General features: G+C 33.9%; 1 protein-coding gene across 1 annotated transcript in view; it reads right to left on the reverse strand.

The window, feature by feature from the left end:
• The window catches only part of LOC136040191 (probable flavin-containing monoamine oxidase A), a 74,385-nt gene that overhangs the window by 51,712 nt on the left and 10,393 nt on the right, over positions 1 to 12,280 (reverse strand). The window contains exon 2 of the mRNA XM_065724342.1: positions 8,720 to 8,991. Coding sequence (XP_065580414.1) covers positions 8,720 to 8,991 — 272 coding nt within the window. The remainder of the gene's footprint in view (positions 1 to 8,719; positions 8,992 to 12,280) is intronic.

Below are 12,280 nucleotides of genomic sequence, written 5' to 3' on the forward strand. Positions count from 1 at the left end.
CATGGTGATTCCATTGAAAAAAGAATCGAAAATGAAATTTCCCCTAGATCTGGAAAGATATTTTTCCCTTACCACGGACCTTTCTGTGAATTACTGTCACTGGCCTAGCGAGACCGGTGTTTCCTTATGATAAAGAAAAATACTAGTTGCATAATCAGCACAAATAAATTGTTTAATGGCACCCTTCTTCCAGAAAATATTTTAGCCTAAAAAAGTACCTTTTCATATTTTCGATTGCCCTCTGCCAGCAAAAGCCGTCTTCTCATGCCCTTCCTCCCCTTCAACTGTATTAACGAAAAATTTCAGGTACACAACCAACATGTAACTTTTTTAGGATGAAGATAACTTCGAAGACCACACTGCCTTTCCATGACAAATATATAACAGTTCAACATAGGGATGAAACCTTTTAATTGACAGTGAAACAAATATGAAATTTGTTAACTGGATATTTCGGACACATATACAGTTTCCAAAATATCCAGTTAAAAAGTTTTATATTTGTTTCACTGTCAATTAAAAGGTTTCATCCCTATTTTGAACTGTTATATTTTCGTTTTAGGACAAAAGTTGCTCATTTCAAGCAGGGTCGGATAAAGGACGATTGGACCGGTTGGGCTGAATCGGACCCCACACTGCCATCAAAATGAACACAATTTTTTCCAAAGTGTGAAATATTCTTAGCAATTCCTTTAAGAGTTGCTCCTGGAGAGAGATAATTTTCCAGGCTAAAACTATTAAAAAAGTATCTGATATCAACAATGAATCAGGAATATATTAAATAATCCAGCAATTATGTCAATTGAAAGTGAAGACGCAAGGAAATTAGATTTTCAGATAATTTTAGAAGAATTTATAGGACAAAGCTTAGAAATATGTTAATTCATGTATTCATAGTTGATGATGTAAATTTATATTCAATTAATGTTCTTGTATTTTGTAAACGAGAAAAACTGCATATTTATTTACGCATGTATGTATGCATAAATTTGCTCTCCAAAAAAAAACATATTTTTGGGAGGGTATTGACATCCTGAGATTTTCTGGCCTGTCATAAGTTTCAAAAAATTCGGTAAGAGCATTAATTTTGAGAAAAAATTAATAACACCATGTTTATGACCACATTCCAAAAGCACAAATACGTCATCTCCGCCTCAGGAGTGGTTCAATCGTTTTTAGTATCTATAACGCATGTAAAAATACACAAGAAATATAGCTAAGTATAAAATACCAAATGTAATACGTCTTTTTACAAAAGACGTTTTCATCAGTTTCATAACAACTAGAGCACAGTAACGTAAACTAATAACAAACATTTTTTTGTTCTTTCTTTCTCACTTTCATCATTTTCATCATTTACAATCATTTTATTCAAAATGAACAAACTGGACGATCAAAAAGGTGACAAGACCAATCTAAGCAGCAAGGGCGAAGGGCATTAAAAAAATATCTGAAGTAAATGAAGTAAACGAAAACTGAACGAAAATGAAGAACCAAAATATGTGGTTAAAATACTTACGAAAACGAGTAAAAACGAGGTGAAGAACAAAAAAAATATGCGTTTAATTGAGAAGCGGCAGAGAAAATTTCAGCGACTCAAAACCGGAAGTGAACAACAAAGAAATACACGGTTAAAAGATAAGTAGCAGCGAAAATTACAACGAGTCAAAACGAAACTGAAGAAAAAAAATGCAGTTACTGAAAAAGTGCCTGAAGTAATGACGAACGAAACTGAAGAGCAAAGAAATATACAGTTAAAACATAAGCAGCAGCGAGAATTACAACGAGGCAAAAATGAAAGGGAAGAAAAAAAATGCAGTTACAAGACATGCGACAACAAGGATCAGAACGAATCAAAATGAAAGTGAAGAAAAATAAAATATGTGATTAGAAGATATGTGACAACGAGAACAAAGACGAATGGGGTTAGAATACAAGCGACAGCGAGAATTACAAGCGCGAATCAAAACGTGTGAAAAATCAAAGTGAAGAACAAAGAATTGTGTGGTTAGCAGACACGCCAAAGGGAGTATCAGAACATGTCAAAAATTAAAATAGTTAAAAATTAAAAAAAATAAAGAGCTCCACAGACAAATACAAAACTTGAACTCATTTTTGCTTTAGCTTCATTCAACGTAAGCGATGATCAAACCATTAATAGTTGTAATGTTGATAATATCCCTGAAGTTGATTTTGAACAACCTTCATATGGCCAAAGGTACTTTGTAGACCTCAATGAAGCTATTAAAGAACGCCTTGCCCGTTCCTTTAAATTATAGGATCTCTCATACCTAATGGATATTTTGGGAGAAAATATTCCAATTGGACCCCGTACCTAGTCGATATGGGCCTGATTTCAAGTATTTTGCGAAAAAATATCTATGTTAAGGTCAGCACGCTAATACTTCATTGAATCAGTATTTTTAATCAATAAACGTTTCTGCGTTTTTCAGAATTTGAAACATTTTAATAGACCATCTTTGATTTGATCAGTCAACAAAAATTCCCAAATTGTTTATTTTAAAATCAATAAAGATGAATAAAACTACTAATTTATTCTTATCTATTGCTATGCTGACTGTTTAAGCAACTATTTTTTATCACTAGGGGTGTTTGGAGAAGATTATATTGTTCAAATTTAATTTGAAATGCGTTAAATTTTGAAAATGCTTACGTGAATAAACCTTCAAGATAATGTGTGTGTTGACTCTCTTTTCTTTTAAGGGGCATTACTGAAGAAACCCTGTTTGCAGAAGGGAGGAGGGAGCTATACTAGAAAATTATAATATTTTTTCAGGTGAAAATCTACAACTTTGATCATCATTAATATTAGTTGATTACACAATAATTTTGTTGCAACACAAATCTGGAACACTTTTGCAGTTTTTTTTTTTTTTTTTTTTTTGTGGTCAGTATAAGGATCGTGAAAAAGAGGAATGAGGAATCCTGTAATGGCGTGACTCGTTTAGAAAACGGAATTGTCTGTTCAAGGTCTGAAATCAGAATTTTGTACATCTTTTAAATTTCTATGAAATAATTCAGTGAACGTCAACCAATGCAATACGAATTCCTATTCTTTTTAGGAAATTTTTAATTTCTGTGAAATATTTCCGTAAAGGTTAACCTGGGTAAAATAAATTCCTATTCTTTTTTGTAAATTTCGAATTTTAGACAAATTTTCTGAAACGGGGCATCGGGGCAATTTTCTGAAACCGCAAAAATGCGGTTTAATCCCGCATTCTAGGGCTACAATGAGAGAAAGGTTGAGATGGCTAGTGCACGTTATGCGGATGAATGCGGATGTTATGCGGACAGATTGCTGAAGATGGTCCTTTTCAGCCAACCATCTAGGGCTAAACGGAAGGCAGGTCGTCCTCGTCTTGGGTGGGAGGACGTCATAAAGAAAGATTCAAAGAAAATGGGAACTTTCTGTGAGCGTGTACAAAGGGAGGCTTTGAATAGATTTGAATGGACGAGGAGCGTGCATAGCAGTGTTGGCCTCAGTCGGCCTGGTGCTGCAGCGAGTTGCTATTAGTAGTGGTAGTAGTAAAATGCTTTTCACGAATTTTTTCTGTGGCTGAAACATGTCAGGGTAGATCATGGGATAGAAGCATGTTGGTTGTTCAACATAGGCCAGGTGTTCGGTCTGATTTTTCACTTGACATTTTATGTTGCCAAGTTTGGAATGGCCTACAAGAGGCAATTATAAGTAAACCAAAGTCTTGCATAATTTAAAATAAATATAAAAAACATCTGAGTAAGAAGCATTAAGTAATAGTAAGTAATTTATAATGATATCGAATAAATGTAAAAGAAGATAGATAATTATTTATTATTTTCGTATTAACTTCGAGGCCGATATCAGATCTTGTTTTCTCCTGTTGACATTTAGATTTGAGTTTTGTTTAGTGTTTTTAATTGAATTGACAAATGGAGGACCACCACTATGTGATGTTATTAACAGTGTTATTTAATATTTCCTCAACAGGATTGTCCTAGAGGGCCAAATTTAGCTTTAAAAAGTATTTGAGAGTGTATGTAATTTAAATACAATGCATTATTGAAACCGATCTGAAATGAATTGAAATACAATCCACGGACCGTAAGAGGAGGGAGTCCTTATATTCATGGCATCAGGCCTCTACCAGAAAGGGGGCTCAGATCTGAGCCAAGTTTTGTGAGAAGCAAGAGAAAGTGCTCTGGTTGGGTTTTTGGGGTCTCAAATACAATCCACAGACCGTATGAAGATAGGGTCCTTATATACAGGACACCAGGCATCTACCAGAAAGAGGGTTCAGATGTCAGTCAAACTTTGTGAAAAGCAGGTGTCATTGTTCTAGTTATGCCTTTTAAGAATCCGTATCTCATCCGATATTTGTTCAAGCTTGTTTATTAACCAAATGTGTTCAACAATGAAAAATACAAAATAGACATCCCCCTAGTGGGGTTCATAGCCAAACTACCAGAAAAACAAAGAGATGGTTTCCTAAATTCTTGTCATTAGGACATTTTTCAGAAGAGTTTGCCCTGAAGAAGGTAGGAAGGGTTTAAAAAAGCTGGGATTTTCCAGTAATATGAGATGGTTTGGCTGCTCTACTCAATCATAAGCTTCTATCCCTATCCCTATCTCCAGAGGGGAAACCCTGCGTGTATAGCCTCATAGTATCGTTGAGATGGACCTTTCACGAGTTTGCCTATTGAATGAATCATTTTATTTCCCGAGAAAAGCACACATGGGGTTAAATAGAGTAAACCAAAAAAGAGAAATAAATACAGTTCATCTCGCATAAAAAGCATAAGTAAACTATATATAATAAATAAAAATGTAAATAAAGTATTTTCATGATTTAGAGTATTCATAAACCAACACCGATGTTCATCAGTACAACAGTAACAATGAAGCGTTGCGCTGCGACAAAACTGGTTTGGTGCAGTCGATTGCTTTCCATCGAAAACCGTCGATGGCACTGAGCCGTCGGTTAGTCTTCCATAAAGCTAATAGAAACTTTGCAGAACGGAAATACAGTGGGCAGGTACCTAATTTCTTAGTTTACTAAACAGCTCCTAGAAGGGTGCTAATGCTAGTAAACGGAGCACAGGGAAGAGATTATATATCCTTCCTAGCATTACCCCCTTATACCTCGATTTGCACTTTAAAAAAATTAGTCCTACACTTTAAAAAAAGCGTCCTTTAAAAATAAAAATGCCAAATATGGATAAATCCTTTAAATGAACAGTCATAAAACTTTTTATTTATCGTCAAGGAAAAGCAGTGTAGTCTTCGAAATTATGTACACCATATTTATGGGAATAATTTGACCAAAGAAGTTTATAAATATATAAACAACCATAAGAAACATGAAAATGTCATCAGCCAATAGGATTTTTTTTTAGTGTAAGAAGATGAGAATTGTGCCACCTTCACTAAAATTCAATCTACATTCAGCCACTTTTAACAGTCACTTTTAAGGAAGAAATGTTTGAACGCAGTTTATATTTCAAGAGTTTAGATTTGTATCACTGTCTATTAAAAGGATTTATCCCTATTTGGACTTTTATTTATCGTCATGCAAAGGCAGTGTGGTTTTGGAAATTATCTACGTCAAAAAAAGCATCTCAATTTCACAGCGATCTGGCATCTGTTTTTATGGCACTTCATATTAACCAAGTGATATATAGCGATCGCAAATTCTGTCGGTCTGTCTGTCTTCCCCGGTTTTGCTAGTTTAGGCACTTCCAGATAAGCTAGGACGACAAAATTTGGTGGGCGTATCAGGGACCAGACCAGATTAAATCAGAAATAGTCATTTCCCCGATTCGACCGTCTGTGGGGGAGTGGGGGGCGGTTAATTCGGAAAAATTAGAAAAAATGAGGTATTTTTAACTTATGAACGGGTGATCGGATCATAACAAAATTTGATATTTAGAAGGAACTCGTGTTCGGAGCTCTTATTTTAAATCCCGGCCAGGTCTGGTGACATTGGGGGGAGTTGGAAGGGGAAAACAGAAATCTTGAAAAACACTTACAGTGGAGAGATCAGGATGAAAATTGGTGGGTAGAATAATCAATTACCCCCCCCCTTGGGGGAGAAGTTGATTGAGAAAATTAGAAAAATTGAGGCATTCGTAGCTTACGAACGAGTGATCAGACCTTAATGAAATTTCATATTTAAAAAGAACTCGTGTCTTGGATCTCTTATTTTAAATCCCAACCAGATTCGGTGACATTGGGGGGAGTTGAAGGGGGAAACCAGAAATCTTGGAAAATGCTTAGAGTGGAGAGATCGAGATGAAACTTGGTGGGTAGAATAATCAAATGTCGTACCTACCCAATTGACGTTACCGAACTGGATCCGCTCTCTTTGGGGGAGTTAGGGGGGCCAGTGCTTTGGCAAGTTTGATGCTTCTGGATGTGCTAGGACGATGAAAATTGGTAGGCGTGTCAGGGACCTGCACAAATTGACTTGATAAAGTTGTTTTCCCCGACTTGACCATCTGGAGGGTTGGAAGGAGAGGGACAATTAGAAAAAATGGGGTACTTTCAACTTACGAGTGGGTGATCAGATTTAAATCCCGACCAGCATTAAGCCTCTGATTTTCCTTTTAAATCAACCTATTGATTCTTAAAATTTTGCTAGAGCTCATGCCATATGAGCTCTTGGCTCTTAGCTCTTCCGACCTCGTCACATGCATCATATGAGCTCTTAGCTCTTGTCTTTTTTTGTCAATAATTTTACAAATTAAGTCACACTCTTCAAAATACATATGGTTTTCAAATAAAACATAGATTACGCAATTGTCTTTAGTAGGTTTTCATGATGAAGGACAATAACCCTATTCCTATTTGTAGCAAGATCTGTTCGTTTTATGTTTGACTTGATTATTCATCGTAAGTTCTATCCGTTTTAGGATTTATTTATTCATCTAAACCAGTGTCTCTTGTCTTTATGTTGTAATTATTTCCTTTAATTTCTGTTCAGCATTGGTTTCCTTTATTCATTGATAATAATTTCTTCACTTTAACTAAACAAACATAAGAAAGTTGAACTTAAGGGGTTTCTCACTCAAAATTACGATTCAGTGCAGGTTATCCTTGCAATATATATAAATTGCAATATACATAATTTATACAATATAATTTTTTATATGTATTTATTAACCGGTAGTCTGATGTCTGCACGCTACTTATTCTCCAGACTCTATTTAAACAGGTTACAACTAACTAATACTTGACTGAATCGTTACTGAACAATCCGAGGGGTTAGTCCCTTGGTGTAATTTATGCATTCTCACACGCTCCGATTACAGCTGGAAATGGTCTTTTGAGGGGAACTTTTGACTTCGGAACACAAATATATAAAGTATTTGAAGGGACTGCTGCCAGGAGGTATATATTATAGAAATAAGTTTCTGATTGTTGAATAGAAAATTCTTGTTCTATTTTTGATACCCCACAGCAACAGTGTCAAGTATAGCAATCTAGAATGCAAACCCGAAACAGGATTTATAATTATTTTGGAATTATAAAAAAAATAATTTTCGGCTTTAAGATTTGATTAGATCAAAATATTCACCAGATTTTTTTTTATTTTTATTGACATAAAACCGCCGAAATCACATATTCAGGAACATCAGGCAAACTCCAAATGTTTAACATGGGAGGTATAGGAAGATTCCTTGAGAGTGCGTCCTTCATTAAGAAACTTCTGTTTAAAAAAAAATTCTAATTTTATGAAATAGGAGAATTCCCGTCTCAGGTCACAAAGTTTTGAGAACGAAATTCAGCAAACAAATAACAAAATTGTCCTCTAACACTGTAACATTCGATCATCTAGCATCAAACGAAAAGGAGATCGTAATCGAATGGTGATGCTAGATGTCGTAAAGGAAAGAATTATGAAATAGGAGAATTCCCCTCTCAGGTCACAAACTTTTGAGAATGATATTCAGTAGAAAAATAATAAAATCATCCTTTTACAGTGAAACATTTCATTATCTAGGGTCAAACGAGAAGAAGGTCATCATTAAATGGGGATGCATGATGTTGTAAGGAAAGATTTAAGAGAAATGAAAACTTCCTGGAAGGTGTAGCGAGGGAAACATTGAATAGAATGGTATGGAAAAGGAGCGTGCATAGCTGCGTTGGCCTCAGGCGGCTTGGCGTTGCAGTGAGTAATTAAAAGTAGTAATAGTAGCACCAAAACATTCAAACTGTCTGTACAAAAATAACATACAAAAAACTCGCTCACTGAACATAATTCTTAAAAGCAACCAAAGTCCAACAACCAAAGTGGAACTGTAAAACATGTCTAAAAATTTCCTTTCTTTATTTATCCTTTTTTGTTAAAAGATAGATAATTTTTATTTTGAACTTGTCCTAACTTAGTTTTGTTAGCCTATAAGCTATTAATTTGAAATTGAAAAGCTAACTGACAATGTCCCCTGTTACGTCCTGTGGTGGCGCAGTGGGTTTGACCTTAGCTTGGTAATACGGGACCCAAAGATCGAATCATGCTGCAGTAATGCACTGCAGGGCTGACGCAGGGACCTTAGTAGTCAAGAAGCGTCGTTAATCTGATACAATACAATACAATGTCCCCTGTTACTTTTCTTCAGAGCCATAATTTTCTAGAAAAAAAAGAAAAGATGAAAAATAGCACGGAGATAATTAACAAAAACATTCTTAAAAAACTTTGAAGTCCCAAAAAACTTTCCTTACCTTTCTAATAAAAAGTTCTAATTCAATTAGTCCAAAATACGACCCTAAACTTGGAATATCATTTGTGTAGGTCCTAATTTTTGCATCTTTCCCCACCACCATCACCTTCCTTCCTTTTGTATTTTGGGGGTATGTCTCAATATTAAACTTCTTCAGGAGATCCATAACATGATGCTGGGTTTGACCTACCCATTGTCCACCAAGGTCAAATTTTTCTTTTGTTCCATCTGGCAATGACACTTCTTCAGTCAGAGTTCTCCCTCCAACACGATCTGGAAAATGTATAATTAGAGATTAGTTTATCAATTTAACATATAGGCCATTTGAGACTATAAAAATTTTTCAAGAGGGAGTGAAAGGGATGGGCAGGCCTACTAGAAGTTTGAATCTTATACTCTTCCCCCATTAGTGCCTTTCATTATTTTAAGATATAGTGTTGTATGTACATGTGCATAAAAAAAAAAAAAAAAAAAAAAAAAAAAAAAAAAAAAAAAAAAAAAAAAAAAAAAAAAAAAAAAATAATCAGAAGTAGCTGTTTTTAGCCCCTGTAATTGCATAATATAACTTAAACTATAGAAAATATATTTACTCAAATTATTATGCAAATTTTGTTTCACGCCAAATAAAAAGGAAAACATTCTTAGTAAAAGTGTTTAGTTAATTAAATCCTACAAATAAATAGGTAGACTTATTCACACAAAAGCTCTATTGGGCCATGCTGAAACACAACAAACAAGTGAAAAATACAAACATCAAAACACAAACTGACAAAACACTAGAACCGACTATTCAAGAAAATTTTCACAGTGATACATACCAATGCTTATATATAGCAAACAATAATAGGTACAATTTGAAGAAATCTCCCTTGAAATTACTCTGAAGACCTCCCTCTAAAAAATAATTTGAAAATATTTGCAAAAAGTCATCATCTGGGGAAAAAATGCAGGCCAAAAATCGCCCCTATCTTGCATCTAGATTGGAGGAAATGATGGAGTTTACACTAGAAAGATCATTGGACCTCTCTAGTCATAATCAGCTGTACGCACTTCAAGAAAAAATAAATGCTCTGATCCCCAGCAACCCCTCCAAAACAAATCTACCACACATACCCAAGGATACAGAATTGTCTCAGCAGCACACTACTTGTTTGTACTTGTCTGTAGTAGTTTATTTAATATGAGTGAAAATACAGAAAACTTTAACCTCCAACAGAGAGCAGAGCTTGTAAGGTTGGGCATGTTATAGACGAAACAAAACATCGTGTCTTAATAAAAGTAACAATAGCAAAAATTAACTTGTTAAACAATAAAACCTATAAAAACAAAAACCTAAGGAACAAGGAAGAAAAGAAACAAAGGGAGAAAAGAAATGCTGGGCAGAGGGTGTGGAAGGCCATCCCACTGTGGGGAAAAAAGAAACACACAAAGAAATATATCGTAAATTTTAATTTTCCATCATCAGAGGTATATAAAAAAAACAATCCTTAATATTTGTTTCTTTGAATTCAGATGATAATTTCTTGATGGCTCAGTCTGAGTTCTATCATTCAGCTTATATTTATTTCCATTAATGGTATTAGATACCTGAGTGAAAACCTTAACCTTTTGCATCTTAAAAAAGGAATTCAGTATAATCCTGACTTACTGACAAGTCAAACAAGGGGTAAAATCAATAGAGAAATAGTATGCAGCATTTATAATGCATTGAGCTACCCAGAACCCAGCCTGATTTAGTCCGTTTTTTTACATTTTAGCACCAAAATAACTAATTAACTCTTAACTTTAAAGAAAAAATCCTGCAAAAAAAACTGTAGGTTAATATCAAAAAATAACAAGAGGCTTTTTTGTCTCATGGAAAACTGAATTATTCTTTTAGAAGCCATGCTGTCTAAGTGCATTCTAAATACAGATGAAAATTTTATCCCTACTGAACAACATAGGCAAAAACAAAACAATGCCTTATATATTTTTCTCTAGACCTTAGTGCATTAATATAAATACCAACATAAATTTTCCTTTTTCTTTTCACATCTCACAATTTTCACTTGACTGCATTTTACAGGCCAGGATTACTGTTATTATTACTCAAGCCACAAAATGGCAGAAAACGCCACTTTGTTGAGGTGCAATTTCTTTTCCTACTTAAAAGGGGCACTGGAATTTATAGTTACCTTCAGAACGAACCCTATTTCAATACCCTAGGACTGCTGATTTGATAAAATCACCCCTAGAGAAAAATAAACAAATAAAAGTATGTCCAAAGCACCTTGCTAGAAAAAATTCACGTTTTTGGATATAAGGACTTGAAAACATAGTAAAGAAGTCCTCTGGTATGCTGAATTCGATGGTAAAATTTTTTTAAGGTCACTCTCCTTCTTGGAGTAGGTATTTTCCCCATTTTTCTAAATCATAGCAAATCTTCTCTGATTTTAGGGCTAATTCTAAACTTGACTAATTCAAATGTTTAAAAATCCAATAACAAGCTGATTCATTTGATATAAATTTATTCATATTTATTGTATATATTAATTATAAATTTATACATATTATATAATCTGATTTTCTACATATTGCTATTAAAATCCTCTTTTTTTAGAGTTTTGGTAACAGCTAGCAGAAGCTGCTCCTTTTTGATTACAGCTTGTTACCCTAAACTGCTTGAAAACCTATTTCTGAACAATAGGCAATTTACATAACTTTGAACTATTCCTTCTGGCAGAGTGCGGGCATGTCAAAACAGAAACAAACTTGTTAGACATATCAACTATCCTGAATAAAATAGCTATCTCAAAAGTTTAATACAATATCAAGGGGGTTAAAGGAATTTTTTTGGGGGGAAAGGTGCACAGGAGGGAGGCTGGTAGTATTATAATTAGCCTACTTTGGACTCTAAGAAGTAGCATAAAAATGTCTTTAAAACAATACAAGAGCTTTTAAATTCAGATGCTATCTTCCAAGTTTTGAAACCATGTCTTTTACACAAAATTGTTGTGAAAAAAATTTGTTCTATTTTATATACCTGGATTGAATAATGTTTCTGATTTTTACAGAAGTATTCATTGGTAAATATATCACTGTTCATATTATTGACTTACCAATAAAGTGAACATACCACTTGATGCCTTTTTTTTTAGCTCTTTACAACTATAATAATTGCTTCTATTGCAAATTAAATTTCAGCGCTTTTTGAGCTCTTAAAAATGAATTTATTTTTGAAAAATGAAGCTCTTTAATTTTTAGTTAAAGTATGAGTTATCAGTCTGTTTTGACAAAATGATACTATGTTTTTTCAGTGCTGTTTTCTTGGTCATTTTGACATAATAATACTACATTTTCTTGGTGCTAAAATTATTTATGGCTAGGTTAGGTTAAAAAGTGCTTAAATTTGAATTTGAAATAGAAGTGATTATTATATTCATAAAAAGCATAAAAAAAGGCATCAAATGGTATGTTCACTTTATTGTAAGTCAATAATAAGAACAGTGATATATTTACTTATTTATCTGACCATTAATGCTTCTAAGTATAGTTAGATACCATTCTCTAAGAATAATTTCTA

Source organism: Artemia franciscana, chromosome 20, assembly GCF_032884065.1.
Source record: "Artemia franciscana chromosome 20, ASM3288406v1, whole genome shotgun sequence".
Lineage (NCBI taxonomy): Eukaryota > Metazoa > Arthropoda > Branchiopoda > Anostraca > Artemiidae > Artemia > Artemia franciscana.